Source organism: Mobula birostris, chromosome 8 (assembly GCF_030028105.1).
Source record: "Mobula birostris isolate sMobBir1 chromosome 8, sMobBir1.hap1, whole genome shotgun sequence".
Lineage (NCBI taxonomy): Eukaryota > Metazoa > Chordata > Chondrichthyes > Myliobatiformes > Myliobatidae > Mobula > Mobula birostris.
In genome coordinates, this window is record NC_092377.1 from 5,021,993 (window position 1) to 5,049,177 (window position 27,185).

General features: G+C 46.5%; 1 protein-coding gene across 2 annotated transcripts; it reads right to left on the reverse strand.

Annotated features, from left to right (window-relative positions):
* Positions 1-10,109: 10,109 nt before the first annotated feature.
* Positions 10,110-25,402, reverse strand: LOC140202118 (uncharacterized). 2 transcript variants are annotated; one of them, XM_072266977.1, is made up of 6 exons: positions 24,975-25,399; positions 15,863-15,982; positions 15,623-15,696; positions 14,283-14,324; positions 14,150-14,192; positions 10,110-11,628 (listed from the first exon to the last, which is right to left on the reverse strand). In XM_072266977.1, the coding sequence occupies exons 1-6, from the start codon at positions 25,345-25,347 to the stop codon at positions 11,600-11,602; spliced, it is 681 nt and encodes a 226-aa protein (XP_072123078.1). In that variant the 5' UTR covers positions 25,348-25,399; the 3' UTR covers positions 10,110-11,599. The 2 variants fall into 2 exon arrangements, with proteins under 2 accessions (XP_072123078.1, XP_072123079.1); XM_072266978.1 differs by lacking the exon at positions 14,150-14,192 and having other exon boundaries at positions 24,975-25,402.
* Between the last annotated feature and the right edge of the window lie 1,783 nt (positions 25,403-27,185).

Consider the following 27,185-nt stretch of genomic DNA (forward strand, 5'->3'; position numbering starts at 1 on the left):
ATCTCAGGATTGCTACCAGTGCCACGTGCAGGCAGGTTTAGAAATAGTAAGATAGCGCAGATTAACACGTGGCTGAAAACATGGTGCAGGAGGGAGGGCTTCAGATTTATAGATAATTGGGCAGTTTTCCAGGGAAGGTGGGACCTGTTCTGGTGGGACGGTCTACATCTGAACTGGAGGGGGACAAATATCCTTGCAGGTAGATTTGCTAGAAAGGCTCCGGTGGATTTCAACTAGATACGAGAGTGGAGGGGAACCAGAGTGTAGGAACAGATGTAGGGAAGAAGGAAGAAAAAGAAAATAGAAAATTTGTTTTCACCATTAGTGATAAACAGAGTGTAAGATGGAAAATTTCTTAAATGTATTTATTTTAATGCTAGGAGCATTATAAGAAAGGTGGATGACCTTAAAGCATGGATTTATACGTGGAAGTATGATGTGGTAGCTGTTAGTGAAATATGGTTACAGGAGGGGTGTGATTGGCAACTAAATATTCCTGAATTTAATTGCTTCAGATGTGATAGAATCGGAGGGACAAGAGGGGGAGGTGTTGCATTGCTTGTCAGACAAAATTTTACAGCGGAGCTCTGGCAGGATAGGTTAGTGGGCTCGTCTAGGGAAGCTATCTGGGTGGAATTAAGGACTGGCAAAGGTGTCGTAACTCTTAAGGGGGTGTATTATAGACCACCAAATGGGGAGTGAGAATTGGAGGAGCAAATTTGTAAGGAGATAGCAGATATTTGTAGTAAGCACAAGGTTGTGATTGTGGGAGATTTTAATTTTCCACACATATACTGGGAAGCTCATACTGTAAAAGGGCTAGATGGTTTGGAGTTTGTAAAATGTGTGCAGGATAGTTTTTTGCAGCAATACATAGAGGTACCAACTAGAGAAGGGGCAGTGTTAGATCTCCTGTTAGGGAATGAGATAGGTCAGATGACGGAGGTTTGTGTTGGGGAGCACTTTGGCTCCAGTGATCACAATGCTATTAGTTTCAATATAACTATGGAGAAGAATAGGTCTGGACCCAGGGTTGAGATTTTTGATTGGAGAAAGACTAACTTTGAGGAGATGCAAAAGGATTTAGAAGGAGTGGATTGGAACAATTTGTTTGATGGGAAGAATGTAATAGAGAAATGGAGGCCATTTGAAGGAGAAATTTTGAGAGTACAGAATCTTTATGTTCCTGTTAGGTTGAAAGGAAAGGTTAAAAGTTTGAGAGAGCCATGGTTTTCAAGGGATATTGGAAACTTGGTTCGGAAAAAGAGAGATATCTACAATAAATATAGGCAGCATGGAGAATATGAGGTGCTCAAGGAATATAAAGAATGTAAAAAGAATCTTAAGAAAGAAATCAGAAAAGCTAAAAGAAGGAATGAGTTTGCTTTGGCAGGTAAGGTGAAAATAAATCCAAAGGGTTTCTACAGTTATATTAGTAGCAAAAGGATGGTGAGGTGAGGGATAAAATTGGTCCCTTAGAGAATCAGAGTGGACAGCTATGTGTGGAACCAAAAGAGATGGGGGAGATTCTGAACAATTTCTTTTCTTCGGTATTCACCAAGGAGAAGGATATTGAATTGGGTAAGGTAAGAGAAACATTAGGGAAATTATGGAAACTATGATGATTAAAGAAGAGGAAGTACTGGAGCTTTTAAGGAATATAAAAGTGGATAAGTCTCTGGGTCCTGTCAGAATATTCCCTAGGACCTTGAGGGAAGTTAGTGTGAAAATAGCAGCGGCTCTGACAGAAATATTTCAAATGTCATTAGAAATGGGCATGGTGTCGGAGGATTGGCGTATTGCTCATGCTGTTCCATTGTTTAAAAAGGGTTCTAAGAGTAAACCTAGCAATTATCGGCCTGTGAGTTTGGTGTCAGTGGTGGGTAAATTGATGGAAAGTATTCTTAGGGATGGTATATATAATCATCTGTATAGACAGGGTCTGATTACGAACAGTCAACATGGATTTGTGCATGGAAGGTCATGTTTGACAAATCTTATTGAATTTTTTGAAGAGGTTACTAGGAAAGTTGATGAGGGTAAAGCAGTGGATGTTGTCTATATGGACTTCAGTAAGGTCTTTGACAAGGTCCCACATGGAAGGTTGGTTAGGAAGGTTCAATCATTAGATATTAATATTGAAGTAGTAAAATGGATTCAGCAGTGGCTGGACGGGAGACGCCAGAGAGTAGTGTTGGATAACTGTTTGTCAGATTGGAGGTCGGTGACTAGTGGTGTGCCTCAGGGGTCTGTACTGGATACAATGTTATTTGTCATATACATTAATGATCTGGATGATGGGGCGGTAAATTGGATGAGTAAGATGATACTAAGCTAGGTGGAGTTGTGGATAGTGAAGTCGATTTTCAAAGCTTGCAGAGCGATTTAGGCTGGTTAGAAGAGTGGGTGGAAAGATGGCAGATGGAGTTTAATGCTGATAAGTGTGAGGTGTTAGGTTTTGGTAGGACTAATCAAAATAGGACATACATGGTAAATGGTAGGGCATTGAGGAATGCTGTAGAACAGAGTGATCTAGGAATAATGGTGCATAGTTCCCTGAAGGTGGAATTTCATGTGGATAGGGTGGTGAAGAAAGCTTTTGGTATGCTGGCCTTTATAAATCAGAGCATTGAGTATAGGAGTTGGGATGTAATGTTAAAATTGTACAAGGTGTTGGTGAGGCCAAATGTGGAGTATTGTGTAAAGTTTTGGTCACCAAGTTATAGGAAAGATGTCAACAAAATAGAGAGAGTACAGAGAAGATTTACTAGAATGTTACCTGGGTTTCAGCACCTAAGTTACAGAGAAAGGTTGAACAAGTTGGGTCTTTATTCTTTGGAATGTTGAAGGTTGAGGGGGAACTTGATAGAGGTATTTAAAATGATGAGGGGGATAGATAGGGTTGACGTGGATAGGCTTTTTCCATTGAGAGTGGGGGAGATTCAAACAAGAGGGCATAAGTTGAAACTTAAAGGGCAAAAGTCTAGGGGTAACATGAGGGGGAACTTCTTTACTCTGAGAGTGGTAGCTGTGTGGGATGAGCTTCCAGTAGAAGTGGTTGAGGCAGGTTTGATGTTGTCGTTTAAAGTTAAATTGGATAGATATATGGACAAGAAAGGAAGGGAGGGTTATGGGCTGAGTGCAGGTCAGTGGGACTAGGTGAGAGTAAGAGTTCGGCACAGACTAGAAGGGCTGAGATGGCCTGTTTCTGTGCTGTAATTGTTATATGGTTATAGGATGGAGTGACATTGCAATTCTCCAATCCTTCAGAACCAAGGCAGAATTTAGTGATTTGTGAAAGATCATTGCTAATTCCCCACAATCTCTGTAGCTGCCTCTTTCATAACCCTGGGGTGTACTCCATCTGGTCCAGGTGACTTATCTACATTCAGACCTTTCAGCTTCCCAAACTCCTTCTCCCTAGTAATAGCAATTGCACCCACTTCTGCCCTCCAACACTCTGAAACGTCTGGCTTACTTCTCATGTCTTCCACAATGCAGAGAAATATAACATTATAAGCTGGTCTCTCACTCTTCTTGTTGCAGGAGCGACCTCTCTCTCCCTCGCGAGCGAGAGAGAGCCTGCCTAAGATACTGAAATGCTGGGATGGACTCAAGATCAAGGTCTTTTTGGGGGACTTTTGCTATTGCTTGCGTGGGGTGGGGGAGGGGACTGGTGCAAGTGTGTTGATGCTTTTTGCTTGCGGGGGGAGTGGGGCCTTCAGGGTTCTGATGTTTCTTTCATTCATTCTTTGGGTTTTTTTCCTGTTTTGTGGATGTTTGTGAAGAGTAAGCATTTCAGGTTGTACACATTCTCTGATATTAAAATGATACATTGAACCATTGATATGATTGACGATCTGACCTTCATGTTTCATCCTTGCCTTCCTTCTAGCTACTTAGTTGCCTTCTGTTGGTTTTCGAATGCTTCCCAATCCCCTAACTTCCCACCTACATCTGTTCTATTATATGTCCTCTATTTTGCTTTTATGTTGGCTTTGACTTCCCTTGTCAGCCATGGTTGTGCCATCCGGCCTTTAGAATACTAGCTCTTAGGGATGTATCAATCCTGTGCCTTCTGAATTGCTCCCAGAAACTCCAGCAATTGCTGTCTTCCCTGACAATCAACTTTGGCCAGCTCCTCCTTCATGCCTCTGTAATCCCCTTTCCTGATACATCTGACTTTATCTTCTCCCTCTCACGCTGCAGGATGAATTTTATCATATTTGGATCACTGCCTCCTAGGGCCCCCTTTACCTTAAGCTCCCTAATCAAAGTAGGTTCATTACTCAACACCCAATCCAGAACAGCCTTTTCCCTCGTGTGCTCGACCACAAGCTGCTCAAAAAGCCATTTCATAGGCATTCTACAAATTGACTATCTTGGTATCCAGCACCAACTTGATTTTCCCAGTCTACATGCATACTGAATTCTCCCTTCACTATCGTAACATTGCCCCTTTTATATGCCTTTTCTGTCTCCCATAACTTGTATCCCACATCCTGGCTGCTGCTTGGAGGCCTGTATCAGTTCCATCAGTGTCTTTTTACTCTTGGGGTTTCTTAACTTTTCTCACAAGGAATCTATGTCTTCTGATCCTATTTTCTAAGGATTTGAGTTCATTTTTTTACAAATAGAGCCACACTGCTCCTCTGCCTACCTGCTGTCCTTTCAATACACTGTGTACATGTGTACCCCAATTTAGACCATTCAGCCTGAACTGTAAATCCTTAGAGTTCGGAGATTGAGCTCCAAACTCCGACTCCCTGAGCTGTGATAACTTTGTGATAAGATTACACTACCTGACACAATTGATCCCTGGGATTCAGTTTTGATCTCCGACACCACGCACTGTGATAACGTTGTGCTGAAGTCTACACTAAACAATGTATTTGAACCAAAAAGTTCTATTTTAACTTCTTCAGTCGACAGGACTTGTTTCCAAAATGTATCAGACTTGTTTGGACGTTCCTTTGAACCTTTTGAATAGAACTTTTTGGCCGCAATGAGCAAAGGTATGTTTGGAGAAAAAAGGGTGCATAATTTCATGTAAAGAACACCTCTCCAACTGTTAAGCACGGGGGTAGATCGATCATGCTTTGGGCTTGTGTTGCAGCCAGTGGCACAGGGAACATTTACTGGTAGAGGGAAGAATGAATTCTATTAATTTTCAGCAAATTCTGGAAGCAAATATCACACCGTCTGTAAAAAAGCCAAAGATGAAAAGAGGATGGCTTCTACAACAAGATAATCATCCTAAACACACCTCAAAATCCACAATAGACTACCTCAAGAGGCGCAAGCTGAAGGTTTTTCCATGGCCCTCACAGTCCCCTGAACTAAACATCATCGAAAATCTGTGGATAGACCACAAAAAGAGCAGTGCATGCAAGACGGCCCAAGAATCTCACAGAACAAGAAACCTTTTGCAAGGAAGAATGGGCGAAAATCCCCCAAACAAGAATTGAAAGACTCTTAGCTGGCCACAGAAAGAGTTTACAAGCTGTGATACTTGCCAAAGGGGGTATTACTAAGTACTGACTATGCAGGGTGCCCTAACTTTAGCTTCGGGCCCTTTTCCTTTTTTGTTATTTTGAAACTGTAAAAGATGGAAATAAAGAAGCTTTCTTGCTTAAGCTATTAAAGAAATGTGTCAAGTGTCTTTTAAAAGTTGTCATTGTACCTGTCTCAACCACTTTGTCTGGCAGCTCTTTCCACATAGATACCATCATATTTTGTAAGGAAGTTGCAACACAAATTTTAATCAAATCTCTCCTCCCTGCCAGTTCATAATTGCACAATTCTGGGAAAAAGACTGAGTGACTGAGGCTTTATAAGGCTTTGGCCAGACCACACTTGGAGCATTGCAAGCAGTTCTGGGTCCCTCATCTTAGAAAGGATGTGTTGGAATTGGAAGGGTCCGGAGGAGATTCACAAGAATGATTCCGGGAGTGCTTGATGGCTGTGGGTCTATAGCCACTGGAGTTCAGAAGAATGAGCAGGGATCTCATTGAAACTTATCGAATATTGAAAGGCCGAGATACAGTCGGCGTGGAGAGGATGTTTCCAATAATGTGCGAGTATTGGAGGAGAGAGCACAGCCTTAGAATAGTTTTATCCCTTTAGAACAAAAATGACAAGAAGTTTCTTCAGCCAATGAATGGCAAAACTGTGGAATTCATTGGCATAGACGGTTGTGACTCTAAGCCATTGGGTATATTTATAGTGGAGGTTGATAAGTTTTGATTAGTTTGGATGTTAAACATTACACAGAGAAGGGAGAAGAATAGGGCTGAATGGGATTGTAAATCAGTCGTAATGAAAAAGCATATCTGACTCAATAGGCCAAGTGGCCCAATTCTGCTCCTGTGGTTTTCTGTACCTACCCGATCCATGCTTCTCTTTCAGATCACTCTTCAGTTTCCTGCGATTTAATGAATAATGTCCAACTTCTCTCTATACCTCAGTCCCTCAAGTATTGTCAGCCGTCTCCCATGGTTCCAATGTGACAAAAATGCCTGAAGAATGTGCTCCCAGATTTTGGTGAGAGCAGAGCTCAGGAGATTAATCTTAATTTCCCCAAGAATTCTGCAACATCCAGACTTTGTTACACTGCTCAAAAAGTTGCAGGTTCTTGCTACTGTCTCTCTCACTCATTTCTAGGTGTATGGCACACTTTGCACTGAATATCTAGTAGATCTGGAATTTCTAGACCTGATCCTGGAGAAGTTCAAAGTTCAAAGTTCGAAGTTCTCCGTTCAGATGGAGAGTAGCAGATATCCCAAAACTGCTGCACATTCCATTTTCCCAATTTCACCTGATTTTTCCCCATTCTCCTCCACCACTGCATGTCAAAGAAGATTGGAAGTACGTTGCCATGGTGATTGACCGGATCTTTCTCATCACTGCTTGCCTGTTGTTAGCCATTGGACTCTTCCTGTGGACTCTTCCTGCCCCCATGGCTGGCTGGAATTATCTGAAGGTGGGAGGACAGTGGAGCCAGGATCACACACTCCAACTGACCCTGACTACCGTGACCCAGTTCTCCGAGGCAGGGGTACCTGTGCTCCCACGCACTGAACACCAGGATCACTCTCTACACCCAGCTGTTACCAATGCTGAATTTTAATGAAAATAGATATTAATAAAAATATTTTTTAATATTTTGGATTTGTGGTGGCTCGGTAAAATTTTCATCATTGGGTTGATGTTTCTTCAATGAAATGGAATATTCCAGAAGATATTTGCATCTATTGGTCTTCATTAGTCCAAGGATTGAGTTCAAAGTTGCAAGATGATATGGCAGCTCTATAAAACTCTGGTTGGACCACACTTGGAGTATCGTGTTCAGTTGGTCACACCATTACAGGAAGGTTGTGGAAGCTTTCGAGAGGAGCAGAGGAGGTTTACCAGGATGCTGCCTAGATTAGAGAGAATGTCTTATAAGGATAGGTTGAGTGAACCTGGGCTTTTCCCTCTGGAGAGAAGGAGGATGAGAGGTGTCTTGATAGAGGAGTACAAGGTGATAGGTCATATATCCGGTAGATGACCAGAGACTTCTTCCCAGGGTGAAAATGGCTAATACAAGGGGCATAATTTCGGGTTGATTGGTGGAATGTATTGAGGGGTGGTGTGTCAGAGGTAGGTTTTTACTCAGGGAGTGGTAGGTGTGTGTAACACTTTGCCGGGGTGGTGGTAGAGGCAGAAACACTAGGGACCTTTAAGAGGCATATATATGATAGAACAATGGAGGGTAATGTGAGAGAAAAGGTTCAGACTGATCTTTATGTATTTAGAGATACAGAGTGGCTTTCTGTTGCCATCCCCCTCAACAACAGGTTATCACTCTGCCTGCTGTTGGAGGGAGCGACGCAGCAGAGGAAAATCACACTGCGTCTGGCTCTGTGACTCAAAAGAGAAGTGATGAGAAGAGACAAGCTGTGGCAAGAGGACAATGGGAAGGAGGTTCCGTGGGTGAGAATGAGATTCCTGGATGATATGTTTCCTCCTGGGTACCAGGGTCCAGCACACCTTGGATTGAGTCCTCAGCATTCTGGGCGAACGGTCAGAGGTCATGGGTGAGAATGAGATTCCCGGATGATATGTTTCCTCCCGGGTACCAGGGTCCAGCACACCTCGGATTGAGTCCTCAGCATTCTGAGGTGGCAGGGCGAATGGTCAGAGGTCATGGTCCATATAGATATCAATGAGATGGGAAGGACGAGAGATGAGCTTCTGCGAAGGGAGTTCAGGGAGTTAGGTGCGAAGTTACAGGGCAGGGCCACCCCGGCTGTGATCTCAGGATTGTTACCTGTGCTGAGTGCAAGTGGGCCAGAACTAGGAAGATTATACAGTTTAACATGTGGCCAAGGAGTTGATGTAGGAGAGAGGGTATAACATTTTTGGATCACTGGGTTCTCCTGCAGGGAAGCGGGGTCCTGTACAGTAGAGACGATTGCACCTGAATTGAACGGGACCAATAGCCTAGCGGGAAGGTTTGCCAATGCTGCTCGGTGAGGTTTAGCTAGAATTGCATGGGTAACCAGACGGCCGGAAGGGTTAGTGGAGAGTTTGTGGAGACAGATATAAGGAAGGCCTCAGTCAAAGTCAGGAATCAAAAGATTTAGCATGGTGAGACTAGTGTCCTGAGCTGCGTTTATTTCGAAGTGAGAAGTATTGTATGGAAGGTCGATCATGGATGAACACCTGGAATTATGACATTGTAGCCATTAGTGAGACTTGGTTGCAGGAGGGGCAGGACTGGCAGTTCAATATTCTGGGGCTCCGTAGTTTTAAACGTGACAGAATGGGAGGGACTGAAGGACGGTGGCGTTACTAGCCAGGGAAAACGTTTCAGCAGTGCACAGTCAGGACAGATGGGAGAGCTCATTTAGTGAGGCATTATGGCTGGAACTGAGAAATAAAAGAGCTATGACGTTATTAATGGGGCTATATTATAGACCACCCAACAGTCAGAGGGATTTACAGGAACAAATTTGTAGAGTTTGCAGACTGTTTCAAAAAACATAACTTTGTTATAGTAGGTGATTTTAACATTCCTCATATTGGGACTCCCATGCTGTAAAAGGATCAGATGCTGTAGAGTTTGTCAAGTGTGTTCAGGAAAGTTTCCTGAATCAGCACGTAGGGTGGAGGGAAAGAGCCAGGGGTTGTGATGCATATTGATTCAATGACGGGCAGAAAAAGGGAAGAGATCCAACACAGTGAGTATACAGAGCTGGGAAAGAGGCTGAAGACAAGGACCTCCGAGGTTGTAATCTCTGGATTACTCCCTGTGCCACGGGCTAGTGCGGGTAGGAATGGGTGGTAGCACAGATGATCGAGTGGCTGCGGAGATGGTGCGGGGGACAGAGTTTCAAATTTTTGGATCATTGGAATCTTTTCTGGGGAAGGGGTGACCTGTACAAAAGGGATGGGTTTCACCTGAGCTGTAGGGGAACAAATATCCTGGCTGCGAAGTTTGCTAATGCTACCCTGGAGAGTCGTACAGTCCGTTCAAAAGCTCAACTCCAGCAGGGGAGTGACTGTCTATTGTTTGTCGTAATCGCTTACCAGAAAAAGTGTGATTTATAAAGTATTTTGTTGCATTTTTTTTGTTTTATTTGCCACCAGCGAGTCATCACTGAGCTGCACCAGCGCCATCTTAAACCAGAAAATAAACCTTGAATAAACTTTTGCATCTGTATTTAGACAAGAGCCGGACGCAGCCTCTATAGAAGTGAGGCAAAGCAGCATCAACTTCATAGACTCTTACAGATTACAGAGGAGATGGTGTTTCCTAGCCTGAGCCGAAAAGCTGGTAATTTCTGGTTTATTACCTGAGCCACATGCAAATTGGCACAGAGTGAAGAAGATTAGAGAGTTAAATGCGTGACTTTAGGATTGGTGTAGGAAAGTGGGTTTGAATTCATGGAGAACTGGCACCAGTACTGGGGAAGGAGGGAGCTGTTCCATTGGGACGGGCTCCACCTGAACCATAAAACAGTGAAAACCTGCAGATGCTGTCACCCGGTTCAGACAGGGCCCAAGTGCGGAGTGAGAGACACTGAAGCAGGTCAATAGTTCACAGACTTTATTGCGAACAGTGTTAAAGGGAAAGAAAACAGTCAACACTAGGCCAAACAGAGCCATTAACTAAAACGCTCAAATCGAAAACGAAGTCTACACTGTGGCTGAAAAGAACAACTAAGAGTTAAACGAATATCGCTGGTCTTCAGAGACAGTTGACTCGATGGTCCAATTTCTCAGGCAAGGTGGAATGCAGATAACGAAGCGTAACTATGTTCAAATCTCGACAAAAACTGCGACGGAATGAATGGAGTTAAATACTATCACAATGAAATGATAACAAGCTGACACGTGCGTATTGACGAGCGCAATTGCTGAATCTGCTGCGCTGCCGAATCCGTGGTTGTGACAGATGCTGGAAATCCGAGCCCGAAACATTGACTGTGTTTTTATCCACAGATGCTGCCTGGCCTGCTGAGTTCCTCCACCTGAACCGTGATGGGACCTGGATCTGGTGAATTGCATATCTCGGGTTTGTTAGAAGTTTGTTTGTTTATTTACGGATAGAGTGTGGAGTCGGCCCTTCCGGCCCATTGACCCGTGTAGACCAGCAACCACCAACAGACCTGATGTAACCCGAACCCAATCACCAATTAACCTCTCTGATACATCTTTAGACTGTGGGAGGAAACCGAGGCACCCAGGGAAAACCCACACATTCCACAGGGTGGACGTACAAAATCCTCAGAGAGGATGCCGGGATTGAACTCTGAACTCCGACGTCACGAGCCGAAATAGCATCGCGCTGACCGCTACCCAACCGTGGTGCCCAAATATATTAATGTATATAATATTATGTGGGGCACAGATAGATACCAGTGTCTTTTCTCCACCGGTGAAATGTCTCGTCCCAGAGGACAGGCATTGAAAGTGAGAGAGGGTAATTTCAAAGGAGATATGAGGGGCAAGTTTCTGAAACAGAGAGGGGGAGAGTCTGGAATTCACTGCCGGGGTGGCGCTGCAGACAAATGTGACAGAGACGTTCAAGAGGTCCTTGGATAGACACATGAATTGGCAGGAAGTGGAGGGATATGGACATTGAGTGGGCAGAAATGATTAGTTTCACTGGGCATTTGATTGTGAATTTTAATTATTTCGACACATCACGTCCAAAGGGTCTGTTCCAGTGCAGTATTGTTCTGTGTCCGATGTTCGAAATGACATTGAAGGGAACGGAGGGATATGGATGATACACAGGAGGAGGACATTTAGTACAAATTGTCACCAAGATCAGCACAGCTTTGTGGGCGGAATGGCCAGTCCAGTGCTGTACTGTTCTATGTTCTAATAACTGGGCTCTGATCGCATTTCACCCCCTCAATCTCAACCTCCCACCCGGGTCAGTTTCCCCTGATAGAAACATCCCAAATGTTGCCTCTGGTAAAATTCTTGTCTTGCACATCAAATGAGTAGAATGTCTGGGCCTTAAACTCTTCCATGTCTGATGAGTGTGTCTGTGCAGAAATCCATCCGGGGTTCCTCCCCCAGCCGAGGTCATACCCGCTGTGGCTCAGCTGCGAGACGGTGGTTTATTGTCAGCTGAAACAAAAAAATGAGTTGTGTGAGGTGAGCCGGTGAAGAATGGGAGAGTTAAACTATGTGGCAGGCACTGTCTGAGTGGTTTTCCCGAGTCTCTGACTATCAGAGTTTTGGGACTCAGGAATAAGTCACCTCTGCTGGCCCTGAGAATGGACCTGTGGCCAGGGATAATGATATGGACAACATGGATGTTTCTCACTACCATGCCAGGCTACTGCTGGATGCAGGGTGCTGATGGGGGACTCTATCAGCAACACAATGCTGCTGTCCTGATGCTGGACTCATATCAGGGGCCCTGAACAGACTATGCAAAGTGGATGTGGAGAAAAGACCACTCAGTCCCTCTAATCCGTTCTGTCACTTGATCAGATACTGGCCGATGTGTTTCAGCTCTGACCAACCTTCACAGTACAAAACCAGCAAATTCCAGCCGGTTCCAACCGAGAATTCCCACCTGTGTTGGAGAGGGTTGCATATCTCCTTGGCAACACCAGTGTTTCCAGAGCAGCTGGGCTATGGTGATATTGTACAGTTGCCCCATGTTCTAGATTCCCCACGAGAACAAATGGTTTCTCTACATCCATCAGAATGGACTCCATTAATATTGGCAGCTCCTCTCGTATCACGTTCTGGTGTGGTATCTCCAGTGTACAGGAACACAAGGGAATCAGGCAGATCACACCTAGTTGTACCACATTCTGGTGTGGGATCTCCAGTGTACAGGAACACAAGGGAATCAGTGATATCACACCTAGTTGTACCATGTTCTGGTGTGGATCTCCAGTGTACAGGAACACACGGGGATAGTGTGATCACACCTAGTTGTACCATGTTCAGGTGTGGGAGCTCCAGTGTTCAGGAACACAAGAGGCCACAGAGAGTCCAGGACTGAACCAGTTCCATCATGAGTACAACTCTTCCCACCATTGAGAACATCCACAAGGGATGATGTCTCAGGAAGGTGCCATCCATCAGAGAACCCCACCATCCGGGCCGTATCAGCTACTTAATGCCGTCTTCAGGCAGCAGGTACAGGAGCCTGAAGTTACACACATCGAGGTGCAACAGCAGCTTATTCCCCACTGCCTTCGGGGTCTTGAACACACCTGGTTGTGGTTCCTCTCTATGCCTTGTGGGCACCTAGCCATTTTGTTAAAATATATCTGTTTTCATGAGGTTGAGTTGACAGCTAATGGCATGCTGGCCTTCATAACAAGGGGAATTGAGTATAGGAGCAAAGAGGTCCTTCTGCAGCTGTACAGGGCCCTGGTGAGAACACACCTGGAGTATTGTGTGCAGTTTTGGTCTCCAAATTTGAGGAAGGACATTCTTGCTATTGAGGGAGTGCAGCGTAGGTTCACAAGGTTAATTCCCGGGATGGCGGGATTGTCATATATTGAAAGATTGGAGTGACAGGGCTTGTGTACTCTGGAATTTAGAAGGCTGAGAGGGGATCTTATTGAAACATATAAGATTATTAAGGGATTGGACACGCTGGAGGCAGGAAACATGTTCCCGCTGATGGGTGAGTCCAGAACCAGAGGCCACAGTTTAAGAATAAGGGGTAGGCCATTTAGAATGGAATTGAGGAAAAACTTTTTCACCCAGAAAGTGGTGGATATGTGGAATGCTCTGCCCCAGAAGGCTGTGGAGGCCAAGTCTCTGGATGCTTTCAAGAAAGAGATGGATAGAGCTCTTAAAGATAGCGGAATCAAAGGTTATGGGGATAAGGCAGGAACTGGATACTGATTGTGGATGATCAGCTATGATCACAGTGAATGGCGGTGCTGGCTCAAAGGGCTGAATGGCCTGCTCCTGCATCTATTGTCTGTTGTCTATTGTCCACTTATTACAGACAGGAAGTGTGCCAGGTACCGGACAGGTTCAAACCTGGGACCGGATTGAAGTCCGGTGCTGTCGCCATGACACCATAGACTGGCTTGAAGAAACTTGAACATGAAAATGAACTCTTCTAAACTGAGAGCACCGCAATCCAATTCTGCAAATGGCCGGGAACGTTGAACACTGCCTCATCTTGCCAGTAGATCTGGTTCAGATGACACTGTGAGCTTGCTCAGGGATGGATGTCCTTTCCCTAACGTAATTCCCTGAGGAATTACTGATGGGTCCAGAAGAGGACGGGGTATGTGAGTGGGAATTTTGCCTTGGGCATCACCTTCCAAATTCCAGCAACTCATGTAACAGATCCTGCTGGAAAAATCAGGGACAACACTTGCTCAGCCTTGAAACCAATGGAGGTGATGAACAGCACTGGGTCTTTTAGACACTCAGCTTTACCAGGACTGTGAGGATGTCTGTGCATGGCTGAGTGACCTGATTCAGTAAAAGGTGTGAATTCACACCCTGGTCCAATTGGTGATCAGACTGAGCTGCCGCTGATCCATCACCACACGGGGCTCATTGCTCACTGGCTGTTCCTGTATAAAGACTTCTCCAGTCTCACCACTTCCACAGCAGTTGATATGGTTTAGCCGGCCTGTCCAAAGATGTTGTAACATACCTTGGAGATGACCGTAGATGGACTGAGCGGGATGTTGCAGAGCCTAGTACAGAACACAGAAATGGTGTGAACAACAGCTTGACAGCTCGTGCTGTGCCTAAAGCTTCAATGTTCCAGAGGTGACCTTCCTTACCATGTAGGTGTTGTTTGAATCGACCTGGTGACCTCTTGAACCCTACAAGAGAACACAACTGAATCATTACAAACAAGAGAAAAATCTGAAGATACTGGAAATCCAAGTAACAGACACAAAATGCTGGAGGAACTCAGCAGACCAGGCAGCATCTATGTAAAAAAATACAGTTGACATTTCGGGCTGAGATCCTTCATCAGGCCTGGAGAAAAAAAGATGAGGAGTGGTAGGGGGTGGGGGAGAGGATGAAGACACACTGGGTGACAGAAGAAACTAGGAGGGGTGGTGGGGCGAAAGAGCTACAGGTCTGGAGAAGGGGGAATCTGATAGGAAAGGACATTCCCATTCCGACTTGTTAGTCCGAAGTTTCCTCCACTGTCACGATGAGACCACACTCAGGTTGAAGGATCAACACCTTATATTCCAGTTGGGTAGCCTCCAACCTGGTGGCATGAACATTGATTTCTTGAACTTACTGCAAGGCCCCACTCATTCACCATTCCCCATTCCTATTTCCCATGTTACCTCCTTACCTGCCCATCACCTCCCTCTGGTGATCCTCCCATGTTCCTTTCTTCCATTGCCTTCTGTCTTCTCGTTTTTCATTCCAATCCCCATTCCAATTCCAACATGTTGATCCATGGCCGTCTTTACTACAATGATGAGGCTACTCTCAGGTTGAAGGAGAAACACCTCATATTCCATCTGGGCAGACTCCAAACTGATAGCTAGAACAGTGATTTCTCTATATTCCAGTAAATTCTCACATCCCCCTTTCCTTTTCCTCCATTCCCCACTCTGGCTCTCTTCTTACCTCCTTATTTGACTATCACCTTTTCCTGTGTGTCTTCAGTTTTTAGCTTTTCCACTGACACCACTCAGCTACTCACTGCATCCTCCTCCCCCACTCACTTGTCTTCACCTATCACCTTCTAGCTTATGCCCCCTCTCCTCCCCATATCTTCCCATTCTGCTTTCTTCCCCCTTTCAAGGCCTGATGAAGGGCCTCAGCCTGAAGCTCCTACCTTTCCATAGATACTGCCTGACCTGCAGAGCTTCTCCAGCATTTCATGTGTTGCTCGGGATTAGTTTCATGTAGCATTCAGGTTGGCACAGCCATGATGGGCAGAAGGACCTGTTCCTGTGCTGTACTGCTGTATGGTCTGTGGTCAATATCCAGGAACAGTTACACCACATACAGTTGCAAATCATTCAGACATTGCAGAAATATTCAATGAACCACAATGTCACTGGGGAATATCCCTGATGTAAGAAGCCAAGAACATACCAGAGCGATCCCCACACAATTCTACTTATCTGAGAAAAGCATCAGAACTCACCGGGACAGCCCTGGCCACGGAAACATTTTCATAATCTGCCCCTGGGTTCTGGTGATCAGTGGCTGTGGCTGGGTCTGTGAAATAGAGTATAAAGTGTCAGTAACACCCATCTCCGAGCTGTGAGTCCCACATTGCTGTCACAACACGACGACGGGCTCTTTCACAATCAGTCCCTGACCTTCACATTTTAATAACCTCACACAACAATCGGATCAGAATGAACCATTTAGTCACACGTACGGGACGGGTGGTTTCTAAACGCTCTGCGTCTGATGAGGAAAATGCCTCCAGTGACAGCAAGAACTCCCAGCACGACAGCCAGAATGAGCCAGGCCAGGTACGATGGGGCTCGGCACATCTCTGTTTGAGGAATGGAAAGGAAATCACATCAGTGGGTAAACATCTAGGAAGCTCACTGTCAGTGTAGAAGGAATCCATTCGGCCCATCCTCCTGTGCCAGCTCTTTGAAAAGGGTGCTCACTGATCCCAGTCCCCTCATTCCCCAGAGTCCTGTGAAAAGTTCTTTCCAAGTATTTACCCAATCCCTGAAGGAATGATGCTGTTCCACCTGCTGTACCAACTGACTCCACTATCCTCGTCACCTCCTCAGAAACGCAATTAAGCAGATGAGACATGACTTTCGCCACACAACGTCGTGCTTACTATATCTAATAAATCCATTCAGGAAGACACTGCTGAATAAATAGAAGCAACACTCACAACACGCTGGAGGAACTCAGCAGGTCGGGCAGCATCTGTGGAAACGATGAGTCAACGTTTCAGGCCGGAACCCTTCGTCAGGACTGTAGAGGGAAGAGGCAGGGGCCCTATAAAGAAGGTAGGGGGAGGGTGGGAAGGACAAGGCTGGTAGGTTCCAGGTGAAAAACCGGTAAGGGGAAAGATAAAGGGGTGGGGATAGGCAGGAAATGTGAAGGATGCTTCCACGGTTGCTGCTTGACCTGCTGAGTTCCTCCAGCGTGTTGTGAGAGTCGCTTTAACCTCAGCATCTGCAGATTATTTTGTGAATAAATAGAACTTGTACTCATTGGTTACGATGAGCTGGGTGCCGTTCCCGTTGATGTCTCCCCACACGCTGCAGTAATAGACGGCAGAATCACTGTGCACCACGTCTGTGAGCACCAGGGTGAAGCTGCTGTTGGACGTGTCTCTGTAGAGCAGAAACCTCCGAGTGAAACCCCGTTCCCACTCTGATCTGCCTCCTGCCCAGTGTGTTAAAACCCACTCCATGTCCTGCCCAGGTGGTTTCCGATACCAGTGGACATCGGTGTCTTCCAGACTGACTTTGCTCATGGTACACCATAACCACGCCGTGTGACCCTCAGTGACACGCTGTATGCTCGGGGACTGGATAAGGACAGGAACGTCTGCACCTGTAAGGGAGAATATCGTCACTTCAACCCCAGCTTGAGGAGTGGTTGGACGGAGTTGCTGTGTGGGGAACGTGGTCTTGAACAGTGTTACTGAGACACAGAGGTGGAGAGAACAAGCCCTGTCTACAGAATTCCTCTGAAAGCCTGAATCTCCACTGTGTGTGATAAATGTTTTGTGTGTGCACTGTGGTCTGGAGGAACGTTGTGTTGTGTGGTTGTATGCAGTACATGTTTACAGTCAAATCACAATAAACTTAAACTTGAACTTAAACTAAAGCAAAGGTGCTTACGGCACTGGAAGGTATGAAAGTAGATAAGTCACCTGGACTAGATGGTCAATGCCCGAGGGTTCTGAAAGTGGTGGCTGAAGAGATTGCAGAGGAATTATTAATGATCTTTCAGGATTCATTCGATTGTGAAATGGTTCTGGAAGACTGTAAAATTGTAAATGTCACTCCATTTATTCCCACTCTTTGCCTCCTGCCAATCAGTCAATTCTTACTCCATGCTAGTATCTTCTCTGTCATATCATGGCTCTTATCTTGTTAAACAGCCTCATGTGGACCTTGTCAAAGGTCTTCTGAAAATCTGAGGGCTCGATATAGACCGACTCTCCTTTCTCTACCCTGCCTGTTATTTCCTCAAAGAATTCCTCAGATCTGTCAAGCAGGATATCCCCTCAAGGGAACCGTGCACACTTTGGCCTGTTTTATCATGTGTCTCCAAGTACCCTGAAACCTCGTCCTTAATAATGGACTCCAACATTTTCCCAACCACTGAAGTCAGGCTAACTAGCCTATAATTTCCTTTCATTTGCTTCCATCCCTTCTTAAAGAGTGGAGTGACATTTTTGGGCCACTTATCCAAGAAAGAATGTCGTGTCATTGGAGAGGGTCGAGAGGAGATTCCTGTGAAGACATAGATCATTAAATAAACTACAGTGCACAGTGTGAGAAGTAACCAGTTTCTGAAATAGAAATGGCCATTTTAGGATTGTGTGACTCTGAGAGTTGGTGTATCACAGTGAATTGATCGGTGATGTCAGTGAGGGGACTGTGTGATGGATAAAGTTACTGATTGGCAGTGTAGCTATGAGGAGAATGTGGAGAGATTTCAGACAGACATAACAGGTAAGTGAATTGTCAGATGGGAAGAATGAGATTGAAAAGTGTTGGTGTCCAAAGGAACCTGGATGTCCTGCTTGTGTAATGAAGGTGATATGTAGGTATGGTGAGTAAATATGTGATAATCTTCATGGCAAAAGGTTTCAACTACATATTTCTGTCGTGATGTGATATCCTGGTGACTGTGGATCTGGAATATTGTGTAATGGTTTCTAAGGTGATGTTCCTTCAGCAGCGTTTCCGTGTGTTCCCAATGCATGGCCTCAAAGTTCTCGATACCATCCTGAATATCGCTTCCTGGGTCATGGGCCAGTAATTCCCAGGAGTCAGTGGGAAGTTGCATTTCTTCACAGAAACTTGCATCCTATATCCTTCTCAAGGAAAAACACTGCCTTTACTATCTCTTTAATATTTGGCCACAGCCCATGAAATCACTCTCTCCTTTAACGTACGAGGAAATTGTGATTATACAAAGAATTAATTCCTTCTCAAATTCAGATCAGGATTACCTAACAACCAGACTGCGCTCAAAAAACAAAGAGCTGATCATGGTGGGAAAGAGGCTGTGGATGTTGGAATCTGTCACAAAAAGCAAACTTGGAAGAAGAAAGCATGCCAAAGGTTTGTCAGGAACATCTGAGGGGAAGGAAGGAATTGGTGACATTTCAATCTGGGATCTTGTGTCAGGACTGAGAGTGCAGAGGGAAGACGGCCAGAATAAAGGGATGGAGGGAAGGGTGAGATAGAGGTTAGAAGGTGATAGGAGTCACTACTGGAAATCTAAAGCAAAAGCCACATTCATTAGTGCTGCACGGAGGTCAGGGGTGGAGTGGTTAAACTAGAGTTTCAGGGAATGGGAATAAGAATACCTGATCAGACAGTGGAGAGATTGTGGAGACAAATGTTGTTAAGACAGCAGACAAAGTTAGAAATCAATAGGTTGTGCACAGGATGACTAATGTCCAGCTGCATGGATTCCAATGCAAGTAGTATTGGAGGAAATGCAGGTGAGCTCGGGATGTGGATCAGCAGCTGGAATTATCTTGTCGTTGATGAGATTTGGTTGCAGGAGGAGCAGGAGTGGCAGCTCAGTAGTCTGGGGTTCTGTTGTTCCACATGTGACAGAGCAGGAGACAGTAAAGGAGGTGGGGGCAACAATACCAGTCAGGCACATTGTCACCGCAGTGCTCAGTCAGGACAGATTGGAGAACTCGTGTGGTGAGGCATTGGGGTGGAATTGAGAAATAAGAAAGGATTGACCACGTTAGAGGGGTTATTTTACAGACCACCTAACAGTCTGCGGGATTTAGAGGAGCACATTTGCAGAGAGATCGCAGACTGTTTCAAGACACATAAGGTTTATAGTAGCTGATTTTAACTTTCCATATTTTGACTAGGACTTCCATGCTGTAAAAGGACTAGATGGGACAGAGTTTGTCAAATGTGTTTAGGGAAGTTTCCCCAATCAGAAGTCCCAAAGACAGAGTGTACAAAACTTGATCTGTTATTAAAGAATGAGGCAAAAGTTTGTGTAGGGGAACACTTTGCATCTAATGATCATAATGCCATTAGTTTCAAAGTATGAATGGAAAAGGGTAGGTCTGGTCCATAGGCTGAGATTCTAAATTGGAGAAAGATCAATTTTGATGAATCACAAGGGATCTAGCAAGTGTACATTGGAACAGATTGTTTACTGGCAAAGGTGTACTTGGTAAGTGGGAGGCCTTCAAAAGTGAAATTTTGAGAGTATAAAGCTTGTATACGTTTGTCAGAATGAAAGGTAAAGGTAACAGGTTAGGGAACCTGTTAATTCAAGAGATATTGAAGCCCTGTTTAATAAAAAAAAAAAGATGCATAGCCGGTACAGGCAAGTAGGAACAAATGAGGTACTTATGGAGTATAAAAAATGCAAGAGAAAAAGCAATCAGGAAGGTGAGAGGGAGGCATGATCTCAACCTAGCAGACAAGCTGAAGGAGAATCCTAAGTGATTCTACAGACATATTAAGAGCAAATGTATTGCAAGGGACAAAATTGGTCCTCTGGAAGCCCAGAATGGTGATCTATGTGTGGAGCTAAAAGAGATGGGGGAGATTAACATTTTTTTTTGCATCTGTATTTACTCAGAAGCAGCCACAGAGTCTATAGCAGTGAGGCAAAGCAGCATCAACGTCATGGACCCTATACAGATTACAGAGGAGGAGGTGGTGTTTGCTGTCTTGAGGCAAATTAGGGTGGATAGATCCCCAGGGCCTGACAAGGTGTTCCCTCAGACCCTGTGAGAGGCAAGTGCAGAAATTGCTACAGATATCAGAGATATTTAAATCACCCTTTGAGAAGTACTGGAGGATTGGAGGATAGCTAATGTTGTTCCACTGTTTCAGAAAGGCTGTGATGTCAGGCTCACCAGTCTATAATTTCCTGGCTTATTTTCATAGTCATAGTCATAGTTATTTCCCCCGGGATCAATAAAGTATAACTATGACTATGAAAATAAACCAGGAAATTATAGGCTGGTGAGCCTGACATCAGAAGTGGGAAAGTTATTGGAAGGTACTGTACAATAGAAGACCGCTTCGACAAACACCGATGCTCCGCCTGCCAGAATAAGTGGGACCTCCCAGTGGCCACCCATTTTACTACCACTTCCCATTCCCAATCTGATATGTCCATCCATGGCCTCTTCCACTGTTGTGATGAGGCCACACTTAGGTTGTAGGAACAACACCTTATATTCTGTTTGGGTAGCCTCCAACCTGATGGCATGAATATTGATTCCTGAAACGTCTGGTAATGCTCCCCACCCACCCACCTCCTTCACCATTTCCCACCTCTTTCATCTCGCTCATCTTATCTCCTTGCCCACCCATTGCCTCCCTCTGGTGCTCCTCCCCTCTTTTCTTTCTTGCACGGCCTTCTGTCTCTTTCACCAAACAACTTCCCACCACTTTAACCCATCCTTCCCCGTTCAGGTTTCACCTATCAGCTTGTGCTTTTCTCTCTCCCCTCCTCCCAGTTTTCGAATCGGCTTTTTTCCTCCAGACCTGTAGAAGGGTTTCAGCCCAAAACTTTGACTGTACTCTTCTCCACAGATGCTGCCTGGCCTGCTGAGTTCCTCCAGCATTTTGTGAATGTTCATTTTGATTTCCTGCATTTGAAATTGGATTCGACCTAGGCTTTGTGGGAGAAGACAGAGGGTGGCAGTAGCTGGTTGCCTCTCTGACTGCAGGCCTGTGACTCGTGGAGTGCCGCAGGGATTGGTGCAGGGTCTGTTGTTGATCTTCCTCAATATAAATAATTTGGATGATAATGTGATTAACTGGATCGGCAGATTAACAGATGACACCAAGATTAGGGGTGCAGAGAAGAATGAGGAATTCTATCAAAATTTGCAGTGGGATCTGGAGCAGCTGGAAAAATGGGCTGAAACATGGCAGATGATATTTAATGCAGACAAGTGCAAGGTGTTACACTTCAGTCGGACCAAACAGGGTAGATTGTGAACTTTAGGACACTGAGGTGTGTGGTAGAACAAAGGGATCTGGGAGTACAGGTCTATAATTCATTGGAAGTTATCACAGGTAGATTGGGTCATAAAGAAAACTTTTGGCACAGTGGTATTCGTAAATCAAAGTATTAAGTACAGGAGATGGGATGTTATGTTGAATTTGTATAAGATGTCAGTGAGGTGTAATTTGGAGTATTGTATGCAATTTCGGTTGCTTGCCTGTAGAAAAGATGTAAATAAATTTGAAAGAGTACAGAGAAGATCTTCAAGGATGTCACCAGGTCTTGAAGACCTGAACTCTGAGGAAAGATTTAATGGGTTTGGTCTTCATTCCATAGAACGTAAAAGATTGAGGGGAGATTTGATAGAGGTATACATAATTGTGGGGGGTATAGACAGGATAAATGCAAACAGGCTTTTTCCACTGAGGTCGGGTGGGACAGCCACTGGATGACATGGACTGAGGGTGAAAGGTGAAATGTTTAAGGAGAACATGAGGGAAATGTCCTTCACTCAGAGGGTGGTGACAGTGTAGAATGAGTTGCCAGTGCAAGTGGCGTATGCGAGCTCGATGTCAACGTTTGAGAGAAGTTTGGATGATTGGGGTATGCAGAGACAAATGCGCTGAAGGCCTGTTTCAGTGCTACATTTTCTATGACTCAATGACTCTATTAATGTTGCTTCTGCCATTAATCGTATTCTCTTACTTTGAATTTAATGGTCAGTCTATTTCTTTTACACACACCATTTTATTCTCTTCTCCCTTCAACTTGTTCTGTTTTTTCCGATTGGTCTGACAACTCACACCCACAAGGTGAGCTCTCAGTAAATTGGTTTATTATTGTGTTGGTCAGAAGAAACTTCAGTCTAATCAAGGACATGGGGAGCAGACAAGCCAGTTATCTTTGTTTCCCCCCATTTTGTGGACTCTGAACAGTTTCTTGCTTTTGGATAATCTAATCAGAACAACTGAATGTGGACACAGGAAGTTTCAGGTAATGATCTGCTAAACCTGAGACCATTCTCAAACAAGTTTTCAGAGGTTTTCAGAGCCTGCAGAGGGACTTGGACCAGCTGGAAAAATGGGCTCAAAAATGGCAGATGGAGTTTAATACAGACAAGTGTGAGGTATTGCACGTTGGAAGGACAAACCAAGGTAGAACATACATGTAACATTCCGTTATATTAGCTTGTGTATGCCTAGGGGAAATCCCACCCAGCACCTGCCTCAACACTCCCCTTAGGGTCAGTCGCCGCCCGGATCAATCACAAACATCAATCATCAGCCAGCACACCCAGTAAATTTTAACAAGTACACTTTATAGATATTACTAATTCTATGACATTAATATGCATTTGATACAGATAGGAAAGTAATGAAAAAAAAAGGCGCCAACACTTATCAAAGTCCAAGTTCTTCGCGCACTACCGTTGGAGCTCAATTCGATTCCTGACAACCCCCCGAATCCTGTCGACTCACGGCTCGGGACCACCCTGAGTGATCGACCGGAGCCTCTCCGCACGTCCACCGTCCTCCCTGTCTCTCCTCCGACTCCCCGTCTCTCCTCCGACTCCCCGTCTCTCCACCATCCTCCCCGTCCCGTCTCTCCTCCGACTCCCCGTCTCTCCTCCGACTCCCCGTCTCTCCTCCGACACCCTGTCTCTCCTCCGACTCCCCGTCACTCCTCCGACTCCCCGTCTCCCCTCCGAACCCCCGTCTCCCCTCCGAACCCCCGTCTCTCCTCCGACTCCCTGTCTCTCCTCCGACCCCCCGTCTCTCCTCTGACCCCGTCTCTCCTCCGACTCCCTGTCTCTCCACCGTCCTCCACGTCTCTCCACCGTCCTCCCCATCTCTCCACCATCCTCCCCGTCTCTCCTCCGACTCCCCATCTCCCCACCGTCCGTCCCGTCTCTCCTCCGACTCCCCGTCTCTCTCCCAAATCCCCGTCTCTCCTCCGACTCCCCCGTCTCTCCTCCGACTCCCCGTCTCTCCTCCGTCCTCTCCGTCTCTCCTCTGACTCCCCGTCTCTCCACCGTCCTCCCAGTCTCTCCTCCGACTCCCCGCCTCGCCTCCAACTCCCCATCTCTCCTCCGACTCCCCGTCTCCTCTCCGACTCCCCGTCTCTCCTCCGACTCCCCGTCTCTCCACCGACTCCCCATCCCTCCACCATCCTCCACGTCTCTCCTCTGACTCCCCGTCTCTCTCCCGACTACCCGTCTCTCCACCGACTCTCTGTCTCTCCACCGTCCTCCCCGTCTCTCCTCCGACTCCCCGTCTCTCCGCCAACTCCCCGTCTCTCTACCATCCTCCCATCTCTCCTCCGACTCCCTGTCTCTCCTCTGATTCCCCACCAAAACTCAGTCCACAGTCATACCATACAGCATGGTATCCGAAAACAAAACGATACATAACCACCCATTGGCTAATAGAAGGCGGTTATCTACTTTAAAGTAAAACAAGCTGTTAGTGCAAACTCTCTTCAGCGTTAAAACACAACAAAGCCGCATTCCCCAGACTAACATAACAAAGACGCCATTTTAAATTTAACAAAAAGAAAGACCCCTTACACACTCTCCCCCCACCACAAAAAGTCATGCCCTCATGACGTTAACAGAGTTCACCAGTGCTCCTTGTAAACACAAAACCCAACCCAGGTGCATAAAGCAGTGACATAACTTTGCAGGGCAGTAGAGATCACACCCTGCTCTCCCGGCGCTACATAAGTGAGTCTTTCCGGGGGAAGCCTACTCCTCTGAGACCTCTGGACTTCCTCTGCTGACTCTCCCTGTTCAGACACCCCAGTTGACCCCTCGGGCCTATCTGTCGGACCTTCCCCTTCACCGGGATCCCTCTGCCCCGGTGAGCCCTCTGGCTCGGGCTCTGCCTCCACCCTCTCCTCCCCCAATGCCGGCTGTAATACAGGCGGCTCTGCAACACCCTCCCTCGGTTCCCCTGACTCAGTGATGGAAGGGCCAGGAATCTCTTCTCCCGGCACCGGGGAATCAGCGAACGGAAGCAGGTACCACACATCCGAATCATCATCTTCCGATGACATATCCCTTCTCGAGGTGGGGACCGGCCTCGGTTTCTACGCAGCGGGCTCTTCCCTCGCCCCATGCCTTCTCATAGTCCTCGTACTAGGCGTAAACTCCCATTCGGGCTCTGGGTCTACCTTCACCTCTCGACCCAGAGGCAACAGGTGGTTCCGATGGAGTACCTTGACAGGCCCCTGCCCGCCCTCAGGTCTCACCTGGTAAACCCGGAGATTCGGCATCTGACTCTCCACCACATAGGGGGTGGCTGCTCAACGGTCCGCCAACTTGTGCTTACCCTGTAGTCCTAAATTCCGGGTAAGGACTCGGTCTCCCGGCAATAGCTGGACGAACTTTACCTTCTGATCATACCTCCTTTTATTCCGCTGGTTCTGCTTGGTGGCTGCCGCCTCAGCCAACTCATACGCCCTTTTCAACTCTCTCCTCATATCGGTCATGTACTTATCTGGTCTCACCCCGGCTACCACCTCCTGAACCGCTGAGAACCGTCCCTGAGGGTCCGAGCCCCCTGGTCGGCCCAAAGCACATTCCTCGGCCCGTACCTCTCGGATCAGCTGTCCGAATGATGGAGGGGGGCTCCGCTTAAATAACTGCTGTACACTCCAAGCCACCCTGTCATCCTCCCGGGAACCGCTACATATCTGGCTCATCCTTAACTTAGCCACTTCATCCTCCCTCACTACCCCTCGTCGCCGCAACCCCGTAAGCTTTCCTTCCAGCCTGAAAGCATAGTCTGAGAGCTTTACCCCTCTTCTCTGCCCCATCCGTTGAAAATCCGCTAAATGCCGCCAGGGATCCCCTGACAGTCCAAACACTTCCTCCAAAGCGTCCAAACACTCCGATAGGGAAGCCAAGGGGCGTGCCGCTCTCAGATCGCGGACCACCCGGGCTGCATCGTCCCTTAAGCTTTCCACCAATCGCTGTCTCTTTTCCTCATCCGAAACTGGCCACACCTCTAACAATTGGGATGTATCTTCAACCCAGGTCTCACAGTCATCCTCCCCTTCCGGGGTGGGCTTGGCTCCCGAGAAAATTCTCAGCTTCGGGCGGTGCACCTCAACCCTTCTCGCCAGGGAGGTAATGGCAGCCGTTAACTCGGCAGTCTCCTCAAGCCCATGGGGGCGAGGCCTGGCCAAACCTTCCCACTCCACACCTCTACCTCTTGCTACGGGCACCCGGCCGGGGGCCTCATCTAGCTCCTCCTCCTCCGGCACCTCCTCACTTGCGTCCTCGGGGAGAGTGTGGAGACCCCACGGCCCCGCCTCCCCCTGGACCTGGACTGTCGCTGGTAGTTCCAACGTCATGACGTCGGCACTCGTCCGCACCAACATCCAGCTGGAATCCAGTTCTTTCCCACCCCTTCTAGCTACAAGTTCTACCTGCCCGATACCTTTAATCAGACTCAACCCTCGCACCAGTACCTCTGCCAGAATGCGATAATCGACCCCGCTTACCACACACGCATGATTCACCGGTACCTCATCCAATTCACACCAACTGACAATCTTGTCTCAATCCATCTTCACACCACTTACCGCAACGACAAGTACAACTTTCCCGAAAAAAAAATCCAAATCCCTGACGGTAGCCCCCACTTGTAACGTTCCGTTATATTGGCTCGTGTATGTCTAGGGGAAATCCCGCCCAGCACCTGCTTAAACACTCCCCTCAGGGTCAGTCGCCGCCCGAATCAATCACAAACATCAATCATCAGCCAGCACACCCAGTAAATTTTAACACATACACTTTATAGATATTACTAATTCTATGACATTAATATGCATTTGATACAGATAGGAAAGTAATGGAAAAAAATGGCGCCAACATTTATCAAAGTCCAAGTTCTTTGCGCGCTACCGTTGGAGCTCAATCGATTCCTGACAACCCCCCCGAATCCTGTCAACTCACGGCTTGGGACCACCCTAAGTGATTGACCGGAGCCATCCTCCTCATCTTTCCTCCAACTCCCCATCTCTCCTCCGACTCCCCGTCTCTCCTCCAACTCCACGTCCCTCCACCGTCCTCCCCGTCTCTCCTCCAACTCCCCATCTCTCCACCGTCCTCCCCGTCTCTCCCCCGACTCCCCGTCTCTCCCCCGACTCCCCGTCTCTCCTCCGACTCCCTGCCAAAACTCAGTCCACAGTCATATCATACAGCATGGTATCCGAAAACAAAGCGATACATAACCACCCATTGGCTAATAGAAGGCGGTTATCTACTTTAAAAGTAAAACAAGCTGTTAGCGCAAACTCTCTTCAGCGTTAAAGCACAACAAAGCCGCATTCCCCAGACTAACATAACAAAGACGCCATTTTAAATTTAACAAAAAGAAAGACCCCGTACATACAAGGTTAATGGTAAGGCACTGAGGAGTGCAGTAGAACAGAGGGATCTGGGAATACAGATACAAAATTCCCTAAAAGTGGCGTCACAGGTAGATAGGGTCATAAAGAGAGCTTTTGGTACATTGGCCTTTATTAATCAAAGT